The sequence below is a fragment of the Coregonus lavaretus genome, assembly GCF_964263955.1.
Source record: "Coregonus lavaretus genome assembly, chromosome: 4".
NCBI classification, from domain to species: Eukaryota; Metazoa; Chordata; class Actinopteri; order Salmoniformes; family Salmonidae; genus Coregonus; species Coregonus lavaretus.
Window position 1 is genome coordinate 14,718,126 of NC_139991.1, and position 13,106 is coordinate 14,731,231.

The following is a 13,106-nucleotide window of genomic DNA, read 5'->3' on the forward strand; positions in this document are numbered from 1 at the left end:
TGTAGCCTAACACAAACGACATGGGTAGAGAGGCAACAACTGATGTGAAGTTCTTAAAATAGCTTCAGTAGCTGCAAACTTATAAGCCTGACCTTTCATGCTCATGCATGCCCGTCTGCAGTGGGCTATAGTGGCTATAGCAGGCAATGAACTGATATAATGTTTCGTTGGTTTTTCATTCAGGCCATTCGCAGAAGTTTGCAGAAAAACTACCAAAAGGCATGTTACAATAATACACAGTGTCAAGCAAGTGAATATGTCAAACCTGAACGTTTTTGTCTGGCTTTGATTTCCAGGAGTTTCCTGCCGACATCTGCCAAGCTTGACATGTTGGTTGGTTCTCTGTGTTTACCAAGTAACAGCACGTTGCGACACTGCTGTGAACTAGGAAGTGCTGATGATGTGATGTCACACCACCCATTTTATTAACATGTCAATAGTCTATCTCCCTCTTGTGCCATTTATGTTATTTACCTTTATACATACGACTAAATAAGCCTGTCGATTGTGTTATTTTTGACTGGTGTCGAACCCCACGCGTTTATGCTTAATGCATTGCTTGCTGTCGTTTCACCATCTGCCGTAAACCAAACGCGCACTGCAGTATTCCAGTTTGTGTTGTTTGAATTGAACAACTATGAGGATGTGGATATTGTTTATCAAGATTTTTACCTTTACTGTATATTTTGCAGGGCAGTATTCAGCATATGCTCTTCAAGATGTAACAACTGACTTGTTTGGGTCTGAAAATCATGGCACTGTGGCTGCTTTTGGTGATTTCAACTCGGATAAACAGACAGATATTTTCATCATCAGAGAACGTGAGTAGCTAACGTTAGCTAGCTAGCTAGAATACTGTTCAGTGTTTTGCATTGGCTTTTCAATAGGATACATTTCGTTAGTGAATAATATAGAAACGTTAGCTAGATACTAGATGAGGCTACTTGAATTAATGACATTTGCTGTGCATGTGTTCCAAAAACTCATAGGATGCTAGGTAATCTAGCTAGCTAGCTAAACCCAGCTGTTAGTGCCAGTGCTGTCAAATTGTCTGGTAAGCAACTAGCTAGATAAGTTAGCTAGTCATGTAGCTAACACAATTATTTACAATTTTCTCTACTACATTGACTAATAGGGATAGTACATATCGGGTGCCACTGTCACCTGCCTTGGAAACAGAGACAGGAAAAGCAGAGCAATGAAAACAGTGATGACGTAGCAATCTATTCTCTCTGCTTTGAAAAGCTGTTTGTTGTTCAATGCATTACCTACATTACAAGACACATTAGCCTAGTAGCTAGATTGAAACAAAAACATAAAATGGTTATAGTTCTCTCACAAAAAATGTATTTCAGTGAATTTGTCACTGCATTGTTGATATGGTTATATGACTGTGCTGTGTTGACTATGAAAGTGATAATTGTGTGCATTTGTTTTTATTGGATATTTCATTGAACTTTCAGAATCTGAGTTGGTGATATTCTTGGCTGATCTGAAAGCCCCATACTTCAAGCCAAAAGTACATATCCCTAAATATGCTTTGCCCACGTAAGTTTCTGATCTTATTCTCTCAATTGTTCTAGTGCACACACCACTTCTCATCTTGAAGCATCAGTAATTCCACATTGTCCAGTCAAACTCTGTGGGTTAGGGTAGATTGACACAATGATTTTATCTGTCACTGAGAAAAGCCCTATGCTGTTCTTTACTGGCTTATGTCAACAGCAGGCACTCAGTGAATGTCTTTCCTCTTTCAGCAATTTTATCATAACTGGTGTTGTTCCCGGAGACTACGATGGAGATTCTCAAATGGATGTGCTTCTTACAGCTCAGCTCAAGACCGAGGCCAACTCGAATACAATGGTTTTTGTATTCTGGGGAAACAACCAAACCCTGGGTAAAATTGTAGCTCTATTAGATCTAGATTCAGGCTTATGGAATACAAAGTTTGAGGCTTGTAGAAAAAATACTGTACTCTAACACACTCAGAAAGTTAACTTCTGTTAACTGTTATTAAATAGCTAACTGATTAACATCTCTTATCTGGTTTTGCAGATGGGCAAGTTGACCTTAATAAGACATTTGTGGACCAACCTCTGATAATGGAGTAGGTTATGCATGCAAAATTGTAATTTTACAAATCACCCGTAGCAGTTGTTTTCTATGATGAGATTCCATGTCAGCAATATTGTTTTCCTAAACTTTGTCCTATGATCTTGCTCATGAGTTGGGAGTTTTGACAGTTCTATAAATGAAATTCTCTTACGCAGCTTCAATGGGGACATGATTCCAGACATCTTTGGGGTTATTGCCGGGGTTTCTGCTGATTCCTCCACTGAAGTCTGCTATCTTACTGGAAGGTAAGGTGGAGATTAAAAAAGTGACTCAATGCTTTGCAGTCCCCATAGACATTGTTTTATTTTACATTATTCTCCATGTCTTGACAAAACTCAATTGCAATACATTGAAATATTGTAGATATATGCAGTGTTAAAAACACTACCTTTGTTGGTTGGTTCTGTGTTTTTTCAGAATGTCTGCTTAGCACATTAATCATGTGTTGTTTTCTGTCCCCATAGGAACGCAGTGTGGCAGCCAGCTCTTAGTTCACCTGTCAAGATGCGTATTCCTCATTCCAATGCTTTCATCGACCTAAACAAGGATTTCACTGCCGGTGAGTAGGAAAATATCCTAAATGGGTTATTGGAACCTTGCATTGCCAGACTCAGTAATCTGGCATTAGAGACAGGCTGGATGGAAGCTAATTGAGAACCATACCAGATTAGATTAGTGTTGTACATGGTGTGTGTACTGCTGGTGTGTAATATATTTTCAATTTCTTCAGCAAGATTGGAGTCTGTAGACTCACTTTCTACAATAAAACATATGGACAGTGTGGCATGGCAATCTAATGGCTGTGTGATCAGTCTCTTTAGCATTAGCGTCGAGAGTAGTGAGTTAATTCTGGGGAATTGGGCACTCTTCTGGAGCTTGGTAAGTAGATGCTTGTATAAATGGTCAAAATCAGTGTTTCACATACTGTATACAAACGCAGGGAAGTTGAGTCTGTTCTTGGCAGCCCGTCCTCTTCTCTTCATATCTTTTTGAATTGATATGATGTAGTAACTTGCTAAAGATTTCCCGTCTCTATTGGGATCAGTTTGTGGGTTACTTTGTGCTATTCCACCCTTGGAGAGAATGTAGGCCTGCTAGGGCCAGTATGGCAAAAGCAGACCAAACTCGAAGCACTCCAAACGTGTGCTATAGCTTGGAAAATTAATAAATATGACTCTGGATGACAACATAATGTTTGTTTCCAACATTATGGTTGTTTTCTTAAAGAAGTTAAATCTGCTTTGTGTTTTGTTCCCTTGCCACGACACTAATGAGTATTGCGGTACTGGTATCGTCCCGGCCCTAAGGCCTACTCTACAAGTTTCATGAGACAGCTGGGTAGATGATCTGTCTAGGCAATTATCACTTTTTATTTATATTGTGTGGAACACAAACTTTCTCCTAAGAGTTCCTTAAGCTCCAAACAATTGGATTAAAATAAAATATAGTTAAACAATTTTCAAGTTGACTAAGAGAGAGAGGAATTCCCATTTTCCTCACCACTGAATAAATATATCGGCTTCTTCTTGTTTTACTGGCTTTCTCTTTTTCCACAAAATGCCATCCGACAAACCTGTCACTTAGACTTAAGGTCCTGAAGTTGTATATATATTTTTTTCCCAGGAAGTTAAATCTCATATTAAGACAATCACAGAGAATGTTGTCGTGTCTGACCTACGGCAGGTATCTTTTTTGGGTATTTGCTTACTGAGCTGTGACAATTTAACCAGAGCATAATCATTCATATTTAAGCTGCTAAGGGATTAGAAAGCATAGTCCTTTGGACACGCCATCCCACCTGGAGAGAGTATCTTAAAGGTTAGACTTCCTTGCTAAATCACAGACAGGCTATGTTGGTTTACGTTTTTTTCTGTGCTGGGGTGAGGATTGGAACTGTGGGTGTTGACCACTTTTGTAAAATGCAAACAGGAATGTTACAACTCACAGGTTCAGCCAGTCAGTCAGTTTGAAAGCCAGTCAGTCAGTTTGAATGACTGCTCGCTGGCTGTTTCTCATATTCATCTTGTGTAAGAGGCTGTAGACTAGAGCATCTGTCCTAGGGGGATGTTTGCCTAGGTCTACAGAGAAGCAGAGCCCTGAGCCCCGGGGCACAAGTCAAGCTGGCAGGAGCCTGGCAAGAGTGCCGCACCCAAACCAGGAGGCTGCCCTGTCGCTGTGGAAACGCTTTGCTGTTTCACTGATTGGCAGTCTGAAAAAACCAAACAGCTGTAGAGAAAATTGCTGCAGATTAAAAACAGCACAGAAATGTACAATGATATGCTCCTCTGCAACGGGTGTCTGGTGCAGCCGCGTTTAGCTGTGAAGAGCTTAGTGTGGGAGTGAGGATGCTGCTTTTCAGGAGGAAATGGCCTGGTGAATTAGAGCTCTGTGTCTTTCCACTGCACCTGCCTGCCTCTCTAAGCATGGGGAGACAGGGACTGGGACATGACTGTATAGCCTGTACTAGAGGTCAAGAGAGTGAGAGAGTGTGCAAAGTTGTTCCCATGTTTTCCAATACCCAATAGGATGCATAGAAGAAAACTGTCTTGCCGAATCGACTACAGCCGTTACAGTAAGTGGAAAATCCTGTTAGGTTGTGTTATGTTGGAACATTTTAAGTGGACCTCATCTGGTTTGGACCACCACTTGCTATCGTTGTGGCCTGGTCAGCAGCATCACAGAGAGGTATTTTATTAGCATGCTTCCTCTTCAGGGATGATCAGAGGAGGGTCAGGCCTGTGTCGCAACTCCAATTTTAGTCGTGTTTAAAGCTGTAAACATAGACAGCCGAGCTGCATCCAGTGACCCTCTACCCACGACTCCTTTTAAGAGATCTGAAATTGCTTCCTGTTCAATGTCAAGGCCTCATTTAAGCTGTAAATTGGACTGTCGAGCAGCCGCTGTCCCCATCTACAGTATATCACATGGACAGTCTGTAGCATTTCTCATCTCTCTCTTCCACTTCTGTTGTTTTCTGTTCACTCCTCCTCATCCCCTATCTGATATATGTTCTGGTAGTGTATTAAGATGAGCAGTTTGTGATTACTACAGATGGTGAAGTATCCCTGTAAAAATGCTCCTAATTGGCTAATTCCGACACACAGTGGTGGGTTTACTGCTACCAGGATCACCAAGTCAGGACAAGTCAGCAGGGCTGACACAATAAGACGAGCAATGGATGCTTAACGTGACAACGAGCTCCAGTAAGCCTCTAGCATCACATAACAACCTTGAAGGATTTTTACATTTCATTTTATTTTACTTGGTTATATTTTACTACAACGTTGAGATTCCCTGGGGTCGGTATCAGTTTTATATCTCGATAATGGTTTTGCTATGCCGGGGAATAGGAATGTGAGAACTTATTAGGAAAAGGTGGTAATTGCCAAATAATTATAAATGTCATTATGCACAAAGACACTGAACCGATACTATCATATGGCTTGTCGCTAGGCAACGTGGCTTTGCAACGCTCCCCGCAGCATCCGTTTAGGAAAGCTTTTTCCAGTTCGAGAGAAGTTGATTGTTGGTGTAATGTAAGGGAAGCAGATTTGCCTCATATCAAGGCTACTGGAGTGGGACTTCATAAAGAGGTTCACTCATTGCAGAACTTGATGATTTTAACAGGCATATTTAGTCGTTGGGCCTGTTTTGAATCACTCTGTCAGATTTTGCATGTTAGAAGCATTGCGTTTTTTTTCATACAGAATCATTTCTGGTTTGCATAATATTGAGTAGGCTACCATATGTTTGCTAAGTGTTTGGCATAGGCCTACCTGTTTTTAAAGATCTACTGTAGGCCTACATTAAGTATTCATTACATATGCTGTAAATTAACATGATATAACAGCCACAGATTTTATACAGATACTGCAATCAGGAAAGGATGAAATTAGCCTATATCTCTTATGGTATTGTACCGACTCGCCCTTAACATGGAAAGTACATTCTAATGTCATAAATTCTACACTTGCTTCCCAGTGTTCAGTACTAATTTGAATAATTACAGAATTAAAACGAGCACAGTGTGTTAGTGAGGGACCAGGCTTTGAGGTGCAATGTTTACACTGAGTCTCTTCCGGAAAGCTGGCAGAGTATCAAACATACAGTACATTTGTTTGTATCAGTTTGTATAGATAAATGAATACATAAATAAATAAAGCATCTCATTTCTCACTGATGTACTGTAAACAGTATGTCTGTGGTCTCTGGTTGTGCTGCTGTTTCCAGTGCAATCCTCTTATGTGTAGTACTGTCCCCCTCCAGGCTTATAGTGGTATATTAGCATAATACCAAACAGGGTTCATCCATATAGACCAAACGAACAGCAGTATCTGCCTGAAGCTTAACACTAAATTGTTTGAATAAATAGTTTTTATTGAAAGATCTACTGTATGCACTCACTCAACATGGAAAGATGTAACTGCTCTCTCTGTAAGTAAAATATTTGTCAAACCCACACAGTTGTTCTGATAAAGTAGCTTGAGGGGTGTCTGGAGCAAAGCCATGTTCACTACAGGAATCAAATAGGTTTGCAAGTACACACACACACTCAGCGACATGGGCACAATAACATTGCTCACATAGGCCTACACGTGTACGTAGGCTACGCTGCACGGATGGGCTTCCTAAGCTTGTTACAGGACTTCAGTGAGCAGTTACACGCCAGTGTATGAGGAGTTGGCGTAATCCCCCATAATGCACCTACGTTGTTCCCTTAATGGTTTTATGAGATTATTTCTCCTCAGAATAGCATATTTCCATTTTCTGGTGCCGTTGTGTCATGTTTGTGAATGAGGTGCTTTGGGTTGAAGGCACACTGTGTATATTGACAGGAATTGGCTTATGGAGGGTTTATTTATGGGATTTCACTTTTTTCAGCCTTGAATTTCATGCTCTTCATGCTCTTTTTTGCTTCATGTCGGAAGCTCACTTTGATGGAGTCTTTTGGGTTTATCGCTAACTCGTTTAATGTCAGTTACACAAACAAGCTGAATGGGGAAAACATTGATACAATATGGTATTTTATTTAAGATATTACTGCATGGAGTGTCGGCACAGTCCAGCTCTCGTGCAGTTTTCTCCAGCCTGTATAGTTGTTTTTTTCATCCCTTGAAAGTTACATACAATATCGTACAAATGCCAACAATATGTTGAAGGTTTTGTATCTCAATGCTGTCATTGCATCTTTTAATGTCATGCCTAAATAATCCTTTGGGCTTTGGCAAGTTTTAAATTGGTCATTTCACGGTCTGATCACCCCCTCCCAGCAGAAGACAGAGCCACATTTCATTCAAGCTGGCCAGGCAGTCTGTATCTCTCCCTTCCCATCTTCCTTAATGGGACAATGAGTTGAGTGTTGGGTTACTGTCCTTGAGAGAAAACATATAGCCGTGTAGTGTGGAGAGTAAACCTCTAACTGCTGACTGTCCATGTCCTGTCCTTGCTCAAGCAGTATTCATTGGAGCATAAATGCCTGCCATTTTCAGCAATACAGAAATGATTCATTTAAATGATTCAAGTAAATGTCTATTTTTCCATTATCCAGTTTTGCTGGCTGCATATTGTCTGTGGCTGTCATCAGAATGGCTATTTGGCTGTCATCGATTCAGCATGGCTGACGTTTCAACCGTTGCCTGCCTGGTGTTCGGCAGGTCTGAAATTAAAACTCTTTGTTTTACCCGGCACCTGAGAAATAATAGATTTGAGCACTCCACTGTGAGATTAAGGTCTCTTTCTAGTCCCTTAGAGATGTACCCTGGATCGTCATGTCACACAGGGATCTACTCTGGGATATAGGCCTAGCTGTTTTTGCTTTACCTCTTGTTTAGCCTGTATTTCTCCTGGGATCCTGAATTTGATCTACACCAGTACTTTTCTTCAAGGATTTTGTGTCAGTGCAGGGATTCAGTAGCTAGAAGCTACAACCCCTGCTTATCTCCCTTGCTCTCACACTGGAAGACTCCCTATGTCTGGTGGTTGGGGTATCCATTTCACTAATGGCTGACATGACATTTCCTTTATAATGTCAAAGGCCTCTTTCTCCCGTGCAACAGAAGAAACGTGGACTGGAGTAGGGAGGTTAAAGAGAAGAGAATGCATGAAAAAGCAATTGACAAACAGATGAGAACAGAATGGCCTATCTCAGGGCCCTGAATATTTAGCACCCGCACACAAACACAATTATGACTTAATTTTTGCCTCATTATGGGCTGCCTAATTCAACCCATATTTCCCTTCTGAGTCCTCACTCGTACACAAATTGACATCCGGCCTCCAACCCCTGGACAGAGAAATGAGATCAAACTCACTTGGCCCTGCATGATCCCATCTCCTCTCTGGCCTGAGGGGTGAAGCGCTCTCCCCTCTTCTCTGTTCCCCTCCGTCTGTCGCTGAGCAGGGAATTGGAGTCACAGCTTGTTTGCTGAGTAACAGTCTAACAAATATGCTGCTCAGGGGCATTAAAGCCTATGGAGAGGGGGAGCCTAAAAGCAACCCTCTCCTCTCTCAGCTAATGGGAGCGGGCGCAGTAGTGATACCTGCAGACAGATGGGGCTTGGGAGGTGTCTGGATTCATCGGACACTAATGCAGAGGGGAGCAGAGGAATGTCATGTTTGGTTTACAGCATTGCTGGCACAGGGGCTGAGGAGGCTCTGGGCTTTAGGCAATAACCACTGGTTAAAATCAGTCAGGGTAGAGATAGGCCTTACTGTGTAGCAGCGCTAATATGCTTTAACTAGCTCGAAATGCAGTTGGCCTATTGATTCAACTTTCACAGTTGCATCATTCTGTAATGGGATGCTGTGATATCTTGTAGATTGGTTATTGGTTATTACTGACTATTATGCACTTTGTATTATTGTTCTCATACCTTACCTTATGCCGCACCATTCATGTAACTATTGTTGTCAAGACAACCCATTAACTGTATTTTTCCCCATTGGAAAAACAAAGAAAGAACAACAGAATGAAAAAAATGTATGCACTCACTAACTGTAAGTCGCTCTGGATAAGAGCGTCTGCTAAATGACTAAAATGTAACAAAAAATAAAAAATATGTCACAACAAAGCCCTGGTTAATTTGACATCTTTTTGTTGGACGACTGTCAGCTGTTTGATTTCTCCTCGTTAGGACTAGCCTTGTTCTCTGTGTGAATGTGTTGTGTCTGCCATGGAGGAAACCTCTCAGGAGACTGCCTTCCTCTGACTCCAAATAAAACGCACCTCGATTTGAATAAATGAACAATGGTGGGAGAGAAAAGCCACCGAGACTGCTCATTAACTGCGCTGCACCTTGCTGAACCCCATGGCTTGTGTGAGAGAGGGTGTCAACGCCAGCCTACTGTAGCACATGCTGGAGACAAAAGGGATGGCTGAGCATCCCTCGTACTGTATGAGCATTGTGTGAAACTTGTGAGAGAGAGAGAGAGCTGTGGATGCACTATAATTAGCTACAAATCTGCTCACCCCCATTTGTCATCAGCTGCTGATGTTTGTTTTCCCTTCATTTTCTCCTAACAGAATCTCTCTCCAATTAACAGTCCTTAGTGGCTGACCCGGAGATTTATATCACTCTTTAATCATCATTGTTAGTAGGAGAATGGAAGGAGGAGGAGATTTAAGTCCCAAACTCATAATTTGGCATGCTGGCATGACACTGCTGCTCCTGTGTTGACTACACTACCGGTCAAATGTTTTAGAACACCTTCTCATTCAAGGGTTTTACTTTATTTTAGCTATGCAAAGAGTATGCAAAGCTGTCATCAAGGCAAAGGGTGGCTATTTGAAGAATCTCAAATGTAAAATATATTTTGATTTTGTTTAACAGTTTTTTGGTTTCTACATGATTCCAAATGTGTAATTTCGTAGATTTGATGTCTTCACTATTATTCTACAATGTAGAAAATAGTAAAAATAAAGAAAAACCCTTGAATGGATAGGTGTTCTAAAACTTTTGAACGGTAGTGTATATGATAACCTAGTAGGAGTGCTTTCTAGCCTTTAGTGCTGAGCGATTTGTGCTTTTTGAGATCGGTTCGGTTTCCGTTCAATTATTAATAAATAATCATGGTTTTCATTTTCGTTTTTTGGGGGGACATTAAATGCACTATGCATTATGTGGGTTGAATGCTGTAAAAACACTGAATTAAACTGTTAATAAAAGTCCTGTGATGTTAGTGACTGCCCATTACTGCTTATCACTTATTAACCATAATTTATTCACATTACATTACTTGAATAAAATGTTTTATTTGATGACTTTATTTTTTAATTCCAAGTGCTGCTGCCTATGCTGTCTGACAAAATCACAATTTTAGTAGTTCTTCAAAGTAAATAAGGCATACTTTTATGACTGCTGAATACCAACTATCAATCACTTAGATTGCGTGTCAAACTCATTCCATGGAGGGCAGAGTGTCTGCGGGTTTTCGCTCAAACCTTGTACCTAATTGATGAATTAAGGTCACTAATTAGTAAGCAACTCCCCTCACCTGGTTGTCTAGGTCTTAATTGAAAGGAAAAACCAAAAGCCGCAGACACTCGGCCCTCCGTAGAATGTGTTTGATACACCTGACTTAGATAATGTATTTTCCGGCTCGCGAAGCAACTGCTTTCTATCCCTCTCGATCGCACGTCTCTCTTCTCTCCGTCTCCGTGTCTGCTCCGCACAGACCGGACAAGTTTAAGCGGTTGCGCAATGGATTATGGTCATTGTAGTTACAGTGGGGGGAAAAAGTATTTAGTCAGCCACCAATTGTGCAAGTTCTCCCACTTAAAAAGATGAGAGAGGCCTGTAATTTTCATCATAGGTACACGTCAACTATGACAGACAAAATGAGAAAAAAATATCCAGAAAATCACATTGTAGGATTTTTAATGAATTTATTTGCAAATTATGGTGGAAAATAAGTATTTGGTCACCTACAAACAAGCAAGATTTCTGGCTCTCACAGACCTGTAACTTCTTCTTTAAGAGGCTCCTCTGTCCTCCACTCATTACCTGTATTAATGGCACCTGTTTGAACTTGTTATCAGTATAAAAGACACCTGTCCACAACCTCAAACAGTCACACTCCAAAGAGCTGTCAAAGGACACCAGAAACAAAATTGTAGACCTGCACCAGGCTGGGAAGACTGAATCTGCAATAGGTAAGCAGCTTGGTTTGAAGAAATCAACTGTGGGAGCAATTATTAGGAAATGGAAGACATACAAGACCACTGATAATCTCCCTCGATCTGGGGCTCCACGCAAGATCTCACCCCGTGGGGTCAAAATGATCACAAGAACGGTGAGCAAAAATCCCAGAACCACACGGGGGGACCTAGTGAATGACCTGCAGAGAGCTGGGACCAAAGTAACAAAGCCTACCATCAGTAACACACTACGCCGCCAGGGACTCAAATCCTGCAGTGCCAGACGTGTCCCCCTGCTTAAGCCAGTACATGTCCAGGCCCGTCTGAAGTTTGCTAGAGTGCATTTGGATGATCCAGAAGAGGATTGGGAGAATGTCATATGGTCAGATGAAACCAAAATAGAACTTTTTGGTAAAAACTCAACTCGTCGTGTTTGGAGGACAAAGAATGCTGAGTTGCATCCAAAGAACACCATACCTACTGTGAAGCATGGGGGTGGAAACATCATGCTTTGGGGCTGTTTTTCTGCAAAGGGACCAGGACGACTGATCCGTGTAAAGGAAAGAATGAATGGGGCCATGTATCGTGAGATTTTGAGTGAAAACCTCCTTCCATCAGCAAGGGCATTGAAGATGAAACGTGGCGGGGTCTTTCAGCATGACAATGATCCCAAACACACCGCCCGGGCAACGAAGGAGTGGCTTCGTAAGAAGCATTTCAAGGTCCTGGAGTGGCCTAGCCAGTCTCCAGATCTCAACCCCATAGAAAATCTTTGGAGGGAGTTGAAAGTCCGTGTTGCCCAGCGACAGCCCCAAAACATCACTGCTCTAGAGGAGATCTGCATGGAGGAATGGGCCAAAATACCAGCAACAGTGTGTGAAAACCTTGTGAAGACTTACAGAAAACGTTTGACCTGTGTCATTGCCAACAAAGGGTATATAACCAAGTATTGAGAAACTTTTGTTATTGACCAAATACTTATTTTCCACCATAATTTGCAAATAAATTCATTAAAAATCCTACAATGTGATTTTCTGGATATTTTTTTCTCATTTTGTCTGTCATAGTTGACGTGTACCTATGATGAAAATTACAGGCCTCTCTCATCTTTTTAAGTGGGAGAACTTGCACAATTGGTGGCTGACTAAATACTTTTTTCCCCCACTGTAATTACCACGTTTTCTGCGCTAAACTATGTAGAATATTTGCCTGTTGGAAATGACTACTTCCTACTACATTCCACAGTTCAGGCTTGATCTGAGTTATCTTTATAGAATCTGAACATCGAGCTCACAGAAAAAAACTAAAACAAAATGGAATTCAAATAATTGAACTGACCTTTGAGCATGAACATATACTTTTTGTTCAACTCTGGGTGTAACATTAATTGATGGATTCAGATAATTCGTTTGAGGATAATTTTCATTGCAATCAGAAACCGCAATACCCTGAAAGCTCTGGGGTAATTTAGTATTTAGCAAGAAATGTTCTCATGCTACCATACTCTAGCAGCTCTCTTACCGAAGGCTGCAAACTGCAGTGGCAGATGGCCTGCGACTGACATAAAAACCCTATAACAGCCACCTTGGCTCACAGTGAGTCTATTTACATGTGTCCTTCTGTCTTGCAGCTCAAGCTATTGAATAATATTTACCTGTTATCCTCAAGCCTTAGCTGAAGGTCCCCCGTCTAGGATTTACCCAGCAATAATGAAAGGATCTCAGGCAGAAAATAAGTGTGAGAGAAAGGGAATGAGATAAAATAATAATAATAATATGCCATTTAGCAGACGCTTTTATCCAAAGCGACTTACAGTCATGTGTGCATAAATTTTTACGTATGGGTGGTCCCGGGG

At 41.2% G+C, this 13,106-nt stretch overlaps 2 protein-coding genes across 4 annotated transcripts in view; one reads left to right on the forward strand and one right to left on the reverse strand.

The window, feature by feature from the left end:
• LOC311128635 (phosphorylase b kinase regulatory subunit beta-like) overlaps positions 1-364 on the reverse strand; it is a 66,980-nt gene extending 66,616 nt beyond the window's left edge. For 2 of the 3 annotated variants that reach the window (XM_084160821.1, XM_084160822.1), the window contains exon 1: positions 266-339. In XM_084160821.1, the coding sequence (XP_084016947.1) occupies positions 266-329 (64 nt within the window). In that variant the 5' untranslated portion in view covers positions 330-339. Of the gene's footprint in view, positions 1-265 lie in introns of all 3 variants that reach the window. The other variant, XM_084160820.1, reaches the window with a different exon arrangement.
• Positions 365-410: 46 nt separating this feature from the next.
• LOC311128684 (T-cell immunomodulatory protein-like) overlaps positions 411-13,106 on the forward strand; it is a 125,518-nt gene continuing 112,822 nt past the window's right edge. Inside the window, exons 1-6 of the mRNA XM_084160895.1 lie at positions 411-821; positions 1,464-1,548; positions 1,758-1,897; positions 2,056-2,107; positions 2,271-2,360; positions 2,580-2,674. Coding sequence (XP_084017021.1) covers positions 638-821; positions 1,464-1,548; positions 1,758-1,897; positions 2,056-2,107; positions 2,271-2,360; positions 2,580-2,674 — 646 coding nt within the window. The 5' untranslated portion in view covers positions 411-637. The remainder of the gene's footprint in view (positions 822-1,463; positions 1,549-1,757; positions 1,898-2,055; positions 2,108-2,270; positions 2,361-2,579; positions 2,675-13,106) is intronic.